The following is a 19,182-nucleotide window of genomic DNA, read 5'->3' on the forward strand; positions in this document are numbered from 1 at the left end:
ACCACCATGGATGAGTGATTGGCGACATACCCATCACCACGTGGGAATGCCGCCAGACCAAGACATGCCCGCCAGGTATGAGTGGACCCGGCAGGCGAAGACCTAAAAGGTAATTGAAACCAGCCAGTTAGGCAGTAATGTTGACTGGACCTTAGTATAAACTCCCCAGTCAGTTTTAATTACATCACTCAAGAACCAAAGCTATTAGATGTTTATAACGGTACACTTACAATGAAATTTCAGTATATAAAAATTACCAGATTTTACTAATTTCATGATGTAAAGTCATGATTTTATTAAGGACACGGAGGCGAGTATTATACCTAATCTCTTTCTTTATTCCTCAGCAGCAAAGAAAGGATATTGTAGATATTCAAAGAAAAGCAAAACAGTACCCTTAAGGGTCAACCACATATAACATGTTATCCTATGAGTGTTCCTAGCACAATAATGCCCCATGTGATCCTAAGTCACTCCTCTTTCTTGATGGTGCCGACAAACATCCCAACAGACTGACCAATTAGATGTGCAGAGCAGCGACTCTGGGAAAACACAACTCTGAAGAAACTGGTAATCGTGCGCTTGAACCTGGTATGGACCGACATGGACCAGTGTGAAACCCAATTAGGGGGCTGTAAGAGACAGAGAAATAAGTGGTAAAAATTGGTCCTGGATATTAAATTCCACATTCACAAGGTATTATTAAACAGAACAATATGTCCAATTAGACAAAACATCAATAACATCAACAGTAATAGTCAACCAGGGGAATGAACAATATTACCATGAGGACTGTACACCCATTACTTGAAAATATACCCATAGGGAGGGCACAACATACCTGGATCGGGTGGGATAATACTCGCCTCCATGTCCTTAGTAAAATCATGACTTTACGTCAAACAATTAGTAAAATCTGGTAATTTTATTAAAGGACACAGAGGCTCATATTATGCTAGTTCAAAGCTGTGCGACCACCGTAGTGCAAAAATGAGAAACTGGGTGAAAAAAAATTCCCAAAACGTAGATTCACGGGACCAATCAGCAGCACAGAGGAGGCCTTCCAGTCTGCATCCCAAGAAGAAAGCTTTTGATGCCATAGCACCCCTAGCAGAATGTGCTCCGTATGTGGAAGTGTCGATGTCAGCTCACGCCATGATCCATTTAACCCAATAAGATGAGTGAACTATAGAAACCGGATGATGTGGATGTCGAATCGCTAGAAACAAATCCAGATATCTGGGATCTCGAACTGAAGAGTTCCTTGCTTATTCCTCGAGACAGGCCACTGGACATAGGTTAACATTATGTGGAAATGCTAGATGAAAAACATGTAATGGGGGCGTGGTTTTGACTGCCGACCGAGATGGCCGCCTAGACTCAGAGCTCCGCACCCGAGACCCATAAAAACGCACTGCAACCCGCTACAACCAAGGCTGGTGACCCAAAACAGCGACTCCGCACACGGCAGAACCGGACCCGTTCCCAATACACGGATGTCCAACCGCAAATCGACAAAGAAGGGCCAGAAGGAGGCAATATCTATAGCGGACATGCTATCCACTCACAGGCCTGCTGCACGCGGCTCGCAAGCCAGCACACCTCCCACGGAGGCGGACAGCCCTGCAACAATGCCCAATACTGTCGGAGATGTCTCCGGCACAGCGATACTGAAATCGCTGGCAGAAACCAAGGGGTTTTTGGCGGCAGAAATAGCCCGCTCCACGGCGGAAGTGAAAGCGGAGATTGCCGCCATTGGGGCCCGCACCTCGGCCATGGAGAAGCGCATGGCCCAAGTAACCACTGCCTACAATGGAGCAACGAAACTTACCAACGCCATGCAGCACCGGATTGCAGACCTAGAACTGGAGCTGGAAGACTTTTCAAACAGGGCCAGGCGCAACAACCTACGGATCAGGGGCCTGCCTGAAACGGTGGAGGATGCAGACCTGGAAACCATCTTGGTGGCATGCCTCCGCCAGGGACTGCCCAACATCCCTGACCAGCTCTGGCAAGTAGAAAGAACACATCGTGCCCTGAGAGCCAAGGGACCCAGCAACAGCCCACCCAGGGACGTCATAATGAAGTGGCACCATTTCAAAACGAAAGAGGCGATCCTGAAACAGAGCAGGCAACAGCCTTACACGTGGAAGGTACGACACTCCAACTGTATCAGGATGTCGCCCCGTCCACGCTGCAGCGCCGGAAGGAATGGAAGCCGATCACCGACTTGCTGAGAGAGAAAGGGGTTCGCTTCGCCTGGGGCTACCCCTTCAAGATCATCGCGTTCAACGGCCCCAGACCGACGGTCCTACTGCCGACAGCAGACGCGAGGGCATTCTTAAGAGACCTTAACATCGAAGCTCCAGACGACCTGCAGATGCCCATACATGGCGCAGACGACATAGCCCTACTGCCCGCATCCTGGGAAGAGCAGAGCAACAGTTCCAATTGATCCCGTGGCGGCTCCCGTGATCCCGTGGGGACTCATATGCACGCAAGCTAACATATTGATTTTTAACGTGTTTTCTTTTTTTCTGTTGTTGTTTATCTCAAATCTCTTAAGTGCACAGTTTGCATGTTATACCTGTTTCAGCTAGCATAGAAAATAATTAATTACTACTGTGAATGGGAGCGGAGACCGAATTTGCCTCACAGGGGAGAGGGACACGATGGGGGAGGGGGGAGGAGGCTCGGGGGACATGTTGTTACTGGAGACACTGGTGAGCTGACACAGAGCACCAGAAATATGGCTAAAACACCCAGCAAGCAGACAGCGAAACCCGCCATGGGCCGTTTGAAGGGGGGAAAAGGCGGGAGGGCACGACCAGGTAGGGGAGCACACGAACTGACAATAGACCAGGTAGCTGGCACACCTCTGAGGCTCTTAACTGGCCCACAACCCAGATATCAGGCTACACCAGACATCCACACTAGCAAGCTATGTAGACTCCCATATACAGCGGGGGCGACCCAGCGCTCAAACCGCGCGATGTAACTACCACACAGGCTTCTGGGCTCCCTGCAGAGGACTGGACAGACAGGGAGCATACCGGACACTGAAACATAAACACCCCATGAGAAAACACTGTCAGAAAGAAAGGCAGACAGGACACAAACCAACCCCCCCAGGGAGGGAAAAAATAAATAAATAAAAAAAAGAGACACAAAATAATACAAACAAACAAACAAAAGACGATAAAAATAATATAAAAGGGACATGCCCTGGAGATTGGGGCCCCGCTGACATGTGGGGCAGATGGGCAAGAGCTCAGCTGGGGACGAAGACAGGGGACAGTAAGGAGGCTGACCCGCTCTATGAATTAACGTCCCACCACTAGACCCCCCTTGCACAGGCTGACACCCTACCCCGGGACGATGAGGCATGACACACAAAGAAGAGACTATGACACCCCACCACCCCCACCCCCCCCACCCCCGCCAGGAGGCTGACCGATCGGATAGAACAGCATTGGTTGTAACATATACATATGGGTCTCGCCAGGGTGCTAGGCAGCTGAGCCTCCACCCCGCGAGAGGAACACACCTCAGCGCGGTGGGAGCACACCCCACTGGCTCCTGGCGATAGGTAAGACCCGGACTTGCTATCTAGCATTATCAAATTTTTGATAAATTTGCAGTACTAAGTACCTGCAGAGTACTACTTTGTATATAGTTATTTTTTTCTCTTTTCCTTTATCGGATAGTGGACTGACTGCAGTCCACTGCCGTCCCTGCATATCTCGGACACCTTCCGTACCCAATCCCCAACTGTCTGTCCCCAACGAGTGTCGATCCCTTCCCCGCCAGCCAGCGGAGGGATCGACACTCGTTGGGGACAGACAGTTGGCGGAACTCTAAAACACACGCCACTGAACCACAACTGCCTCACCAAGAGACGAGTAAGCCGCACATCGCACCTCACACTAACCAAACATGGAACTCAAACTAACATCCTTGAATGTTAACGGGCTGAACGCCCCTAACAAGCGCAGGCTCCTTTTAAGAGAAATTAACAGGCAACGCGCTGACATCACCTTCATCCAAGAAACGCACATACCACGCGCTTCGAAGATACAACTAACAAATCACATATATACTAAGGCCTACGCATCCAGGGCACCATACAAAAAAAACGGGGTCGAAACACTCATACACAAACGCTGTCCCATGCAAATCCATGAGGTACAAACGGACGCGGAGGGCCGGTACGTGGTGCTTTCAGGAACAATGCACGCTAATGTCTACCACCTCATAAATATATACGCTCCGAACACCCCTTCCCCGCAGTTCTGGACAGATCTCGAAACACTGATTAGGAAGCTCCCGAGGGGGATACTCATCCTGGGGGGGGACTGGAACGCCACACCCTGCCCAGCCTCCGACAGAAGCGGAGGACCCCGCCTCCCGAGATCACAGAACAGGGGGGGACAGGACAAACTCCTACATAACTTCATACGACACAATGGGCTGCTGGACCCCTGGAGGCTCCAGCACCCAGGGGAACAGGACTATACATTCTACTCGGCGGCACACACCACCTACTCCAGAATAGATTTCTTCCTCACAAACCAAACAGGCATGCATTGGACTCAATCGACGACGATCAACCCCATATCGTGGTCAGACCACGCAGATATAGCTCTTACACTCAAAACCCCAGGCACCCACACGCCGTGGAGATGGAGACTGAATGCATCTCTACTCAGAAACCCACAGGTCAAGGACGAAATCCAAAAAGAAATTACACAATACTTTCAGACCAACGCTACCCCAGACGTCTCCCCGACGACTCTATGGGCAGCTCACAAGACCGTAATCCGCGGACTCCTCATAAAAATCGCCACCCGACTAAAAAGGGAACGAAGTAAACGACTAGCAGACCTCCAAACACAATTGCGCAAAATAGAACTGCGTCACAAACAGACAGTCACCCACGCCACAACCAAAGAATTGAAAGACACTAGACACCTGATTAGGGAACTGATGCTTGACGATGTCAGTAAAGAACTCACCAAAACCAAACGACTTTTCTACGAAAAGTCCAACAAAATGGACACACTCCTAGCTCGAGCCCTCAGGCCTAAGACTGCAACCACCATGATCACCGCTCTGAAAGACAAACAGGGCAAACTACTCACTACCCCCAAAGACATAAACGACGAATTCACAAACTTCTTCACGGCGGTATATAACCACTCTCCCACGCTGACAGCGCATAACGAACACTACACTACCATTGTAGACACATTCCTAGACCGAGCCCAGCTCCCACGCCTATCGGCAGACATAACAGCACCGCTACAGGACCCCATCCACGAAGAGGAAATTGAAAGAGCGATCACAGGCCTGAAGGGAAACAAGGCCCCAGGTCCCGACGGCTATGATGGGGCGTACTACAAAGCATACAAGGAAGACTTAGTACCCCATCTAGCCAATATGTACACGCGGTGGACGGAGGGAGACGCGCCCAACCAAGACTTAGCAACGGCAAACATCGTACTAATCCCCAAACCGGGCAGAGACGACACACAGGTAGCCAACTACCGTCCAATTTCACTCATCAATTTCGACATAAAGGTCTATGCTAAAATACTTGCAAACAGACTAAATCCCATACTAACCAAATGTATTCACGCAGACCAAGTGGGCTTTGTACCCACTAGACAGCTATACGAAAACACGAGACGAGCTACGGATCTTATCTGGTGGGCGGGGGAGAATCGGACGCCTTCTCTGGTCCTTTCCCTGGACGCGGAGAAGGCGTTCGATCGAATCCAATGGCACTACATGTTTGCGCTCCTGCGAAGGTTGCAGATGCCTGAATTCTATATAACAGCTGTAAAAGCCCTATACACTAACCCGAGGGCACAGACCATGATACCAAACGCAACACCGAGACTATTCAAGCTTACAAATGGCACACGTCAGGGATGCCCCCTCTCCCCGCTCCTCTTCATACTGGCCCTGGAACCTTTGCTACACCTCATAAGGTCAAACCAGCAGATAACGGGCATCAAAATAGCCACGGAGGAGTTCAAGGTATCTGCGTACGCGGATGACGTACTCCTCACCCTCACTAACCCAGCCAGCTCGACCGCACACCTCCTCACACTACTGGACGACTTCAGCCAGGTATCGGGATATAAGATAAACCTCGACAAATCGGTCGGCATGCCGGTAGGGATGACAGCGACGGATATTACAAGACTCCAACAAGTGACGAACCTAAACATATGCCCCAGACCAGTTAAATACCTAGGGGTTACACTAACCGCCAACCCCAATGACCTATATAAAGAGAACCACCAAAGACTCATAAACACCCTCATGAGAGATCTCGATAGATGGCACGAAAAACCCATCTCGTGGATTGGCAGATTACACAGTGTCAAAATGAACCTCCTCCCCCGACTGCTATTCATCTTCCAAGCACTCCCGATCAAGGTAACTAAGGGGGACCTAAAACCGTTGCAAACGGCGATAGACGACTTCATCTGGGCACGCAAACGGCACAGAATAGCAAGACAGACGCTATACACCCCCAAAAGCAAGGGCGGCCTAGGCCTGCCCAACCTCTATCTTTATTACCTCTCCGCCCAGTTAGCGCAAGTCATAGAATGGCACTCACCGCCTGACACACACAGATGGGTAGACCTAGAAACCGGGCTCATGAATACCGACCTCCCACAATACTGGATATGGGTGCCCCGTACAGACAGACCTGCACTAAGCACAACCTGCCCAGCTATCCTGAACTCCACCAGGATATGGGATGCCACGACACATAAATATGATCTATCCCACCCAACATCACCCCTCACCCCATACCTCAGAAACAAAGCTTTTCCACCCGGCCTCACGGCTAGGGACTTCCGAAACATAGAGGATACGGGTATTCAGAGGTACCATCAGCTATACCAAGAGGGCACACTCCGATCCTTTGACAACCTAAAAACGCTGGCCCCCTTAGGCACCAGAGACTATTTTAGGTATATCCAACTTAGAGACTTCGCAAGAAAACCACACATCCGCAAGGCAGCTATGGCCAAGATGACCTTCTTCGAAACATTGTGCGCCAGGGAAGCACCACGGGCCGGCCTCATAACGCAATTGTACACCCAACTCAGTGCACCAACAGCCGACACACAGACACCTACATACGTGGCACAGTGGGAAGCTGAACTGCAAAACCCACCGGAAAGCGGGGACTGGCAAGACATATGGGAGGCGGCGGCGAAGTCTTCCATCTGCGTCCTACACCAGGAGCAATGCTATAAAACACTCATGAGGTGGTACACCACGCCAGTCAAACAATACAGAATGGGGAAAACAACAACAGACACATGCTGGAGGGGGTGTGGGGGGAAGGGAACCTACTTCCACATGTGGTGGGACTGCCCTAAAGCGAAAAGCTTCTGGGAAAACATCGCCACACTACTAGCAGCAGTGCTACACAAACCTATACATGCTGAGCCAGGGACATTCCTCATAGCAAAACCATTAGACGAACTCACACACAGAGAACAAAAACTCCTCAATAAAATCACCCTAGCAGCCAGGAGAGCCATGGCACAGACATGGCTGCACACAGATATGCCCCACATAGACAGAGTAACACAGAACATAAAGGAAGCCCATCTCATGGATAGGCTCACGGCACAAGTCAGGGACACCTACCCGCTATTCATAAAAACATGGGAGCCATGGGAATACTACACGAACCGCTGAGACCCATGAACACCACATAGAGGCTCGAGCTTTACCGGATAGGACACACACAGTCAAACACTCTACCTACCTGCGGCAAACCCCCATGGAACGGTGTCGATCCCTCCCTGGCCCTTCCTACCTCCCCCCACCACCCCACTTGACCTACTACTATTTTTCGTTTTAACCCCCCTCTCCCTTCCCCCCCAAACCTAGTGACCGATCAAGCATGCAATAAACGACCCATCTTAGGGAACAGTGGCCACACAAAAGTGAGCCCTAAAAACAGTGACACTAAATGCTCAAATGACCGAATCACTAAAGACATAGACGAGGTGGGAAAAGGCATGTATTGCATAGGTACTGAACAGCCACCTGCTCCACGGAGCAGCATGACCACCCTCGGAAACTTATATCACCTGAAATGTACCATGCACTACCACCACATAAACCCCCTATACCTCATGTTATGCTTTTATATGTTATTTAACAAAAAGATCCAATACACCTGACAAGCTGGTGAACCATTATAGCAATAAATCCTTCTTTGTTATAAGCAGAAGAAACCATTTAAGCGTTAATACTGAAGACAACTATTCAGCCACAGCAGGACTTTTTGTAATAGACAGCTTCTTATAGCATAGTGCAAATACAGCGGTTAGAACCTGAATAAACCAGCATAGAATGAAAGTTAACTGTTTGAAATACGTACACCGACATCTAGCCATAAACTACCTAACTACTGATCTTGTTTTGTTTTGTTTTAAAAAAAAAAAAAAAAAGTGCAGTACCTATTGCTTACATGTACCCAATGTTTAAAATGCTATGTAACTCTGAACATATCACTGCTTACGCCTGTAACTAATTCTGCATTCAAAAATAAAGAATTTAAAAAAAAAAAACCATGTAATGGATGTCTTCGTACATCTCGATATGTCGAAGGAAACTCCCTCTGGCGTAAATGAGCACGCCAGTAAGGTCCAGTGCACGAACATCTGAGACACGTTTACAGAAGATTAGACAAAGCAGCATAACCAGTTTAGTAGTGAGTTGCTTGATTGAAAGGTCCTCATTCTTTGGCCAATTTTCAAAAAGTCGGAAAACGAGGCAAACATCCCATAAGGAGGAATATTTAGAACGTGGTGGACGTGCAAATCTGATGCCACGCAGGAGCTGACACACCAAGGGATGTTTACCTGCTTGATGTCCGTTCCAGCCTTGGTGACCTGCCGAGATAGCTGATCTATATAAATTTATTGTATGGTAGGCTAGGTCATGGTGCAAAAGTGAAGTAAGGAACTTTAAAAAAGGACTCACAGGTGCAGATATGGGATCCACGTGCTGTTCCATGCACCAACCAGTCCATGAGTTCCAGGCATGTAAGTAGGATATTCTTTTTCCTGGGGCCCAAGCTCCCAGGAGGTCCAGAGTTGATTGTGGAACATTTGGGATGAAGCAGAGAGCTTCATGCCAATAGCTTGAGATGTCCCTGGAGTAGAAGGGGATGTGAGTTCCCGCTGGGGTCCAGTAAGAGGTCAGAGAATACCGGTAGTAACCTCGTGAAGTCTATGGATATTTCCATGAGTGTAGGGAACCATGGTTGAGTCCTCCAGAAAGGAGATGTGAGGATCAAGGAGGTCCGGTAATGCCTGAGATGTACTAGAGTCCGAGCGATGAGAGAGAAAGGGGGAAAGCTTAATGGCAAGTATTGGGAGTTCAAATGTTATGCGAACAGGTCGATATCTAGGGGGCCCCAAAGTGACTGTAAATGGCTGAAGGTGGAAGGGTTCAGTCGCCAATCGCTGGTATCTTGTATGTGTCTGGCATCGGACTCTACCACGAAGTCTGGAGTGGTTCCGAAGATCGCTCGCCCATTCCATACCTCAATGTGTTGTAGCCACCACATGAGTTCGCCTTTGGCTGTGCAGTCGAGATGAACAGAGTCAATAAGGGTGACCCAAACGAAGGTACTTGGCCTTCAGACATTGAAGTGCCCTGTAGTGCAGCGGGCTGGAAAATAAATACTGGAGTCATAAGAGCCCTCCTCATCGGACTCACTTAGTGCCTCCTCTTGTTCCGATTCAGATTTGGAAGATTTGATTAGAGCTTTTGCCTTCTTCTAGTTCCTCACCGATTTTGCTCGGTGGGGTCTCTTAGTTGTGGTGCAACCACATCCTCTGTGACAGAACGTACCCTGTCCATCTGTAAGTTTTGGAGGCATCCTCGTCCAAATGGCGAGATTTTTTGTTGGATTTACGCCCACTGGGGGCTACCGGTTTACTCTCTGGAGGTTTAGAAATGAGAATAGGTGGTCGCTGGGTGGACATCAGTGCATGAGTAATCGAGTGGGACAGATTATCTGACATGGCCCCCATAGCGGTAAAGATGACTTGCGTCACAGACTTAGCCATTGTAGCATCTAGGAGTGAATGAATCTCCTCAGAGTTTATTTACACCTGTGACGCTTCATCTAATGTTGGTGGCCTGGAAACCGTTAGGGGTGTAAGGGTTTTGGTGGCACTGGTGGAAGAGCCGGTAGCGGAAACTGCCACCTCTTTACCTCACTGCATGACACAGTAATTACTTCCCACAAGTGTGATAGAAAAATAAGCCTATAGGAGGGCCAGCACTATAAGGGTCACAGACTAGGGAGATTCTACACAGTAACAGAACTGGGGAGTGCAGTGCAAAGGGTAAGTATACCAGGCACAGGTTTTATTGGTTTAAGCAATAAAATGAAGGCACAGTGTAAAGCAAAGCAAGCTCACAGAGTGTTCCCTCAGGAATTAACTCATGGGGAGCACCAGTAAGCTGCCTAGCAACCCAGCTGTCCAAACAACTTAATCCTGCCCCCAAACAAACGGTATTGGGCGCGCAATAAAAAGCACGTCAAAACCGCCAACCCCAATATGGCCGCCGCAATGCGCACTTGCGCTGAGCCGCAAGGACCGTGGGAAAGAACGGTACCCGGTAGAAGGAAGGAGCCTCAGACCTGAGGTTTCAACAAAGCAACAGAAACAGTCGGAAAATAAACAAACCAACCAAATGACTGAGGGGTGGAAGTGGAGGGGTGAGAGAGAGAGGGAGGTTGCAGGGAGTGAGAAAGGAAAAGGAGCAACAATGCTCCTATAAGGAGAAAATAAAATGGGGTAAAAACTGTGGAAAGATGGCAGTAATATACTAGACATAAATACAGTAATTACAAATTGTCCAAATTAAGACAGAGATATGAAAAATTGTACTTAGCTGAGGAGGCAGCAGCAAAGAAAGAGGAGTGGCTTAAGGTCACATGGGGCATTATAATAATTTGGACAGACGAGATCAAAATGGAGATGTTTGGCCATAATGCGCAGCACCACGATTTGCGAAAACCAAACACAGCATATTAGCACAAACACCTCATACCAACTGTCAAGCATGGTGGTGGAAGGGTGATAATTTGGGCTTGTTTTGCAGCCATAGGACCTGGGAACCTTGCAATCGTTGAGCTGACCATGAACTCTTCTGTACATCAAAGTAATCTAGAGTAAAATGTTAGGCCATCTAAAGCTTGGCCAAAACTGGGCCATGCAACAGGACAATGATCCTAAGCACACCAGCAAACCTAGAACAGAATGGCTGAAAAAGAAAACAATCAAGGTGTTGCAATGGCATCTTAACCCCTTAAGGACGGAGCCAAATGTACACGTGAACAAAACAAAATGTAAACAAAACCTGGCATTTGCGCTATATGTCTGTCCAACCGTAATTCACCTCTTTCATATTAAATGCACCCCCCTTTATTATATATCATTTTATTCAGGGGAAACCGGGCTTTCATTTAATATCAAATATTTAGCTATGAAACATAATTTAATATAAAAAAAAAATGGGAGAAAATAAGAAATGTAATTTTTTTAGTTCTACATGACATTTTAACTGTCAACGTCATAATACTGTTTGCTTTTACTGCAATAAAATACACATATTTGTATTCAGCAAAGTCTCACGTGTAAAACAGTACCCCCTATGTACAGGTTTTATGGAGTTTTGGGAAGTTTCGGGGTCAAATATAGCACGTTACATTTGAAATTGAAATTCGCCAGATTGGTTACGTTGCCTTTGGGACTTTATAGTAGCCCATGAATGAAATTTACACCCATAATGGCATACCAATAGTATGCAATAGTAGACAACCCAAGGTATTGCAAATGGGGTATGTCCAGTCTTTTTTAGTAGCCATTTGGTCACAAACACTGGCCAAAGTTAGCGTTAGTATTTGTTTGTGTGTGAAAAATGCAAAAAATGCCAATTTTGGCTAGTGTTTGTGACTAAGTGGCTACTATAAAGACTGGACATACCCCGGTTTCAATACCTTGGGTTGTCTACTATTGCAAATGGTATGCCATCATAGGGGTAATTTTCATTCTTGGGCTACCATAGCGTCTCAAAGGCAACATACCCAATCTGGCAAATTTTAATGTGAAAAAAATGAAACACAAGCCTTATATTTGACGTTGTAACTTTTGAAAACACCATAAAACCTGTACATGAGGGATACTCGGGAGACTTTGCTGAACACAAATATTTGTGTTTAAAAACAGTAAAAAGTATCGCAGCAATAATATCATCCGTGTAAGTGCTGTTTGTGCGTGAAAAATGCAAAAAAAGTCACTTTTACTGGCGATATCATCGTTGTAATACATTTTACTGTTTTGAAACACTGATATTTGTGTTCAGCGAAGTCCCCCGAGTAGAACAGTACCCCCCATGTACAGGTTTTATGGTGTCTTGGAAAGTTATAGGGTTAAATATTGTGCTAGCAAATTAAATTCCCTTTACTTTCGGCATGGGTTGTCAGGCAGGTCCCGCTAAATATAAATATATTAATATCACAATACAGTTAGAACGAAATAACACACATCTATATATATATATATTTTTTTTATTATTATTTTATTTATTTTATTTTTTAACGTATTTACATATTTAATTTTTTTATATTATATATAAATATATCTATAACAATAATTATATATATATTTAATCAGTATCAGTCTACGTGTAATTTAATATTAATATATATATATATATAATTATATATATATTAATAGTAAAATACACCTATACAGTGTACGTGTGTGTATGTATATGTGTATATATATACTTAGATCATATATATATATAATATATATATATATGATCTAAGTATATATTATTATTTTTTTACACTTTTAACATTTATTTTATTTTATTTTCAGCCAGCAGGGGGACCACCTGTCATTACAGGCAGTCCCCCTGCTGGCAATACAGAAGCCAGCTATCCCGGCCATGTGATTGTGAGGTCCTCGCAAGGACCTCACTCTCACATGGCTGGGGGGGACCGGAGGAGGAAGATCTTTGGTAATCACACAGTAGTTCGTGTAGGTGTGATTTATAGGCCCCCAGGACAAATTGAAGAGTTAGATAATCTACTAGTTGAAGAAATAGCTAAAATGACAATGAAGGGGGAAGTTATCACCATGGGTGACTTTAATCTTCCTGATGTGAATTGGAAAACAAAAATAGCTACTTGTGCCAGAAGCACACATATTCTAAACTCCCTACTGGGATTGTCTCTAAAACAAGTAGTTGAGGAGCCAACTCGTAAAGAGGCCATACTAGATTTAGTGTTAACAAATGGAGATTTGGTATCAGATATTACTGTAGGTGAAAGTTTAGGATCCAGTGATCATCAGTCAGTGTGGTTTAATATAAGAACAGTGACTGAGTCACACCACACAAAAACAAAAGTTTTAGACTTTAGAAAAACAGACTTTTCTAAAATTAGAATATGTGTAAAGGAGTCATTATCAGACTGGAGCAATTTAAATGGAGTCCAAAATAAATGGGATTATTTAAAAGCTGCACTACTGAAGGCAACAGAAAATTGCATTAGGCTTGTCAGTAAAAGCAAAAAATTCAAGAAACCACTGTGGTACTCCGCAGATGTTGCCAAAATAGTAAAAAACAAAAAGTTAGCATTTAGTAATTATAAAAAAACCCAGAGTGAGGAAGACAGAATGACCTATAAGATTAGGCAGAAAGAGGCTAAGCAAGTTATAAGAGCTTCCAAATCACACACAGAAGAGAAAATAGCACAGTCAGTAAAAAAGGGGGACAAAACTTCTTTTAGATACATAAATGAGAAAAGAAAAGTAAAACAAGGATTAGTTAGATTAAAAACAAAAGAAGGAAGGTATGTAGATGAGGATAAAGGTCTAGCTGACTGCCTCAATGAATATTTTTGTTCGGTATTTACAGCTGAAAATGAAGGAAAGGGACCTCTGTTAAAAAAAAAGGATAAATGAGTCATTTATTACACGTGAGTTTACAGAGGAAGAGGTTCTATTTCAACTGTCAAAAGTAAAGACAAATAAGTCAATGGGACCTGATGGAATACACCCAAAGCTATTAAAAGAGCTTAGTGGTGTACTAGCAAAACCATTAACAGATTTATTTAACCAATCATTGTTAACAGGAGTAGTCCCAGAAGATTGGAAGTTAGCGAATGTTGTGCCCATTCACAAGAAAGGTAATAGGGAGGAGTCGGGCAACTATAGGCCAGTAAGCCTTACTTCAGTAGTGGGGAAAGTGATGGAAACCATGTTAAAGGATAGGATTGTTGAACATCTAAAAACACATGGATTTCAAGATCAGAGACAACATGGGTTTACTTCAGGGAGATCATGCCAAACTAATCTTATTGATTTTTTTGATTGGGTAACTAAAATTATAGATCAGGGTGGTGCAGTAGACATTGCTTACCTAGATTTCAGTAAGGCTTTTGACACTGTTGCACATAGAAGGCTTATCAATAAACTGCAATCTTTGAGTTTGGATTCCAATATTGTTGAATGGGTAAGGCAGTGGCTGAGTGACAGGCAACAGAGGGTTGTAGTCAATGGAGTATATTCGAAGCTTGGGCTTGTCACCAGTGGGGTACCTCAGGGATCTGTACTTGGACCCATTCTCTTTAATATTTTTATTAGTGATATTGCAGAAGGTCTTGATGGTAAGGTGTGTCTTTTTGCGGATGATACTAAGATATGTAACAGGGTTGATGTTCCAGGAGGGATAAGCCAAATGGCAAATGATTTAGGTAAACTAGAAAAATGGTCAGAGTTGTGGCAACTGACATTTAATGTGGATAAGTGCAAGATAATGCATCTTGGACGTAAAAACCCAAGGGCAGAGTACAGAATATTTGATAGAGTCCTAACCTCAACATCTGAGGAAAGGGATTTAGGGGTGATTATTTCTGAGGACTTAAAGGTAGGCAGACAATGTAATAGAGCAGCAGGAAATGCTAGCAGAATGCTTGGTTGTATAGGGAGAGGTATTAGCAGTAGAAAGAGGGAAGTGCTCATGCCATTGTACAGAACACTGGTGAGACCTCACTTGGAGTACTGTACACAGTACTGGAGACCATATCTTCAGAAGGATATTGATACCTTAGAGAGAGTTCAAAGAAGGGCTACTAAACTGGTTCATGGATTGCAGGATAAAACTTACCAGGAAAGGTTAAAGGATCTTAACATGTATAGCTTGGTGGAAAGACGAGACAGGGGGGATATGATAGAAACATTTAAATACATAAAGGGAATCAACACAGTAAAGGAGGAGACTATATTTAAAAGAAGAAAAACTACCACAACCAGAGGACATAGTCTAAAATTAGAAGGACAAAGGTTTAAAAATAATATCAGGAAGTATTACTTTACTGAGAGGGTAGTGGATGCATGGAATAGCCTTCCAGCTGAAGTGGTAGAGGTTAAAACAGTAAAGGAGTTTAAGCATGCGTGGGATAGGCATAAGGCTATCCTAACTATAAGATAATGCCAGGGACTAATGAAAGTATTTAGAAAACTGGGCAGACTAGATGGGCCGAATGGTTCTTATCTGCCGTCACATTCTATATGTTTCTATCTGCCGCGGGGGGGCTCCCTGGGAGTCCCCCCAACCGCGATCGCCGGCGTGGGACCGCCGGCGACCGGGTAAGTAGGGAAAGACCGTAGGGCGTACTATTACGCCCGGCGGCGTTTAGAGCCGCCTATAATAGGACGTAATAGTACGCCCTCCAGTCTTAAGGGGTTAAGGTGTACTGAGTTTTTGTTTTTCACACATGGCTTCTCCATTTTTGGCTTTATTCCTGGTAAATAAACCATGATACATTGTAATATGTCATGTGTTGTTGTTCATCTGAGGTTGTATTTACCTAATTTTAAGACCTGTTAAGGAACACATGATTGTTATTATGTCCTGATATGTAAAACCATAAAATTCAAAAAGGAAAACTTTTTCCCATTACTGTATGTACTTCAATAAAATATATATATTTTTCATGTTAGGTACAGATACACTTTTAGAGAGGTTGAGAGAAATCTAATAAGCTATGCTTTCATGTTTTGGTTTACATAGTTCTGTTTTGGGTCTATCACAGGTGGACAATGAACATAAAAAATATTTATTATACAAAAAAATGGGAATTTGATAAACTATAGCTTTTATTGGTCTAATTTTATTGAGTATATTAAATTTCCTTACATATATTTCAATTTCTTATAATTATAATTTACTTACTAATTAATAAAAGTTATATTTTATCGAATTCTCCTACACCACTTCTTTTTGTATATAGTTAATTTTGATGGTACTATATTTATAGCTAATTTTCTGCCTTGGAACCATTAAAACCATCTGTTCTTTTTTATATTGTTTGTGACAGGTTTGATTGATATTACAAGTGAATCTGAATTTGATGGAATTTACTCCCAGACATCAAACTTTGATCCAACATATGACCCTAGTAATATGGATGAAAAGCTACTTTTCATGGACTACGCTGATAGCATGACAATAAAGATGACTTGTTTCACTGTTCAAGTCCAGCGGCTTAAAAACCTCTTTGTGTATGAGGGATCTTATCTTCTCTCTAATGTAATAAAGCTCACAGAGGAATTCCTTGACCCTGTAGTGTACCAGCGACTCCAACAAAGACTTTCTGAACATCAAAAGTTGGTGAAAGGGAATCTTGAGAAGAAACTGGAAATACGCAAAAATATTGCATATCTAAAACTGATCAGCTTCCTTGTTCCTTTTCTTCTGGGGCTGAAAAAACAGCTGAAAGTGCCAGATTTAAGTTGTCTCCTGCAACCTTTTTCAGGTGTGTAAAATGCAATAGACCGTACCAAGAGGTTTTCAAAGAGACTTGATTGATAATTATGAGGTCCTCGTACGAGAAAACATAGGTACCCTTGTTATTAGTCCCTGTTTCCGCTCACATAGGACATCTTTACCCTATTTTTGCATTCTCCTACAAAATTAAGTATCAAATTGAGGTGACATGTATAACTGTGTTTCATTTAGAGTGTTTAGGGGTGTCACTCAAAATCTTCTCCTGGAAGCTGTTGCAGACATATGTTTACCTCAATAGACAGATGTGATTATTTTTTTCCAAAAGGTTGGGCTCATCCTCCAGGAGATCTAAGCAGAAACCCGTAGAACTCTTTGGGAGAGACTCATTTCAACAGGTCTCCCCTGACTGCAGAAATTCGCAATACGTTGTGATGGTTATGGTGTTTAGAATGCTTTCGTTAAGAAAAGAAAACAGGAGTTGTTTTGTTTTTTCTGTTTTGCAGATGATAAAGTCAAGACTGAAAGGGAACTTCCCCCACTTATGCTAGGACAAGATTTTAAGTGCCAACACTTTAGGTACCCACCAAATACGTACTTTCACCTCCATGGGGGAATTGAGCTTGATCTGGGAACGCCTTCACTTGAACCTGTATCTGAAGAAATTAAGGTTTGACATGCATATTTTTATGGATTATTTATATTATGATACCTTGCATTTAATAAAATGTGCACTATTAAATTAGTTATAATGGTAATTTTATCTGTAATACTATAATTACGTATATACACACACATTTTGTCAGCTTATGTAGCAAATACACTCTCAAGAAGCAAACACAGAAATATAGTGACAACACATTTTCCGTGTAAACAATGCACATATACACATATGCTGTAGGCTACACAGACTTTTCCATCACATACATAGATGCACAGAAATTATTTCTGGATCTCTAATGACTAAACACCACTTTGTGTATTTTGGCTTGAGTTCCCCAACTTCCTCCTGTGATCTCTGTAATTCTTCCAGTGTCTGGATCTGTATTTGTAGGGATTGGGAGGTAATCATAGTCACTTAGTCACTAGTTAACATAGTTGTTCCTGGCCTAATGCTTTTATAGAAACGGAGATGTGGAGGGCTTGAGTAGAACCTTCAATATCTTGTCCAACATGAGGATAAGCACTGGCAAAGACAATGATGAACAAGATCAAATATGTTTCAGGAAGGGGTTTCCTAGAGCTAGAATGATCAGCTAACAGTGTTTCTGCACAAATCAAATCAATAACAAATGTAAGGACATAGAGGAGGATATGTAGTTCTTTATCTTACACAATGAAGTACCTTTGTAGGTCCTAATTTCCTTTATTTGTCTTTCGTACTGACAAGCTTTGGCACAATACTCTTCTCGGAGGCAGTTTCATTTTTTGCTTTCAGTTTCCCACTGCCTTCCATGCAAGAAAATTCTTGCTCGCCAGTCACAATACAAATTGGACAGGACTTTTGCATTGTGAAAGCCAAATTTAGATACCAGTCGGTAGAAAAGAGTGCCTCTAGATGAAGGAAGAAAATTAGGACTAAAATCTTTAGTACTTCAAGCACTGCAAGCTAAAATACTACATATAGGCCACAGGCCGGATTCATGAACAAAAGGTGCTGTGTGTTTGACACCACTGCAGTTAACAGTGAAAATACCATCAATATTTTAAATGTTATCTGGAAAAGTTGGATAAAAATAGGTAAATGAGTTTTACCCAGTCTGTTTCTTTAACCCTGTGTTTTGCAATTTGCAATAGTTAACTTGTTTCTCATATGTTTGAGTTGCCAAGAATTAAATACTTTAAGCATAATTCAGTCTTCTTTTTCAGGCAAAAACAAAATATAAAAGAGGGCTGCGCCACAATAGATAAACAATGTCCAATTCCAATAGTGGAAACAAATATAAAAGAAAGTCCAACCTAAATGTTCTCACTGTCGTCCTAGAGTGTTGAATACGGGAACAAGGTCTTCAGGTGTAATTTGGATAATATAGAAGATAAAAAAGTAAAACACCCAATAGTGCAATATGTATAGCTCAGATGAAATAAAATTGGAGTAATGGTAGAGAACTCACATTTATAAGAGCTTCAATCCAGCTCTAGGGTAAAGCGCATACAGCGGTATAATCCCCGCTTGTGGGATATATGGTGAGTGCCTCTCCGTCAGGGATGTCCAAAACTCAAAAAGAACAGAATCAACCAAATAGTGCTCTCTATTTAACTTACTTCATGGAAATTAATTAAAAACGTACTTACAAATACAGAGCAGACCAACTGCTC

General features: G+C 43.6%; 1 protein-coding gene across 1 annotated transcript in view; it reads left to right on the top strand.

The window, feature by feature from the left end:
- The window catches only part of ANKAR (ankyrin and armadillo repeat containing), a 94,450-nt gene that overhangs the window by 27,882 nt on the left and 47,386 nt on the right, over positions 1 to 19,182 (top strand). Inside the window, exons 3-4 of the mRNA XM_063428813.1 lie at positions 16,457 to 16,894; positions 17,370 to 17,533. Of these exons, the coding sequence (XP_063284883.1) occupies positions 16,457 to 16,894; positions 17,370 to 17,533 (602 nt within the window). The remainder of the gene's footprint in view (positions 1 to 16,456; positions 16,895 to 17,369; positions 17,534 to 19,182) is intronic.

This window comes from Pelobates fuscus, chromosome 8 (assembly GCF_036172605.1).
Source record: "Pelobates fuscus isolate aPelFus1 chromosome 8, aPelFus1.pri, whole genome shotgun sequence".
NCBI classification, from domain to species: domain Eukaryota; kingdom Metazoa; phylum Chordata; class Amphibia; order Anura; family Pelobatidae; genus Pelobates; species Pelobates fuscus.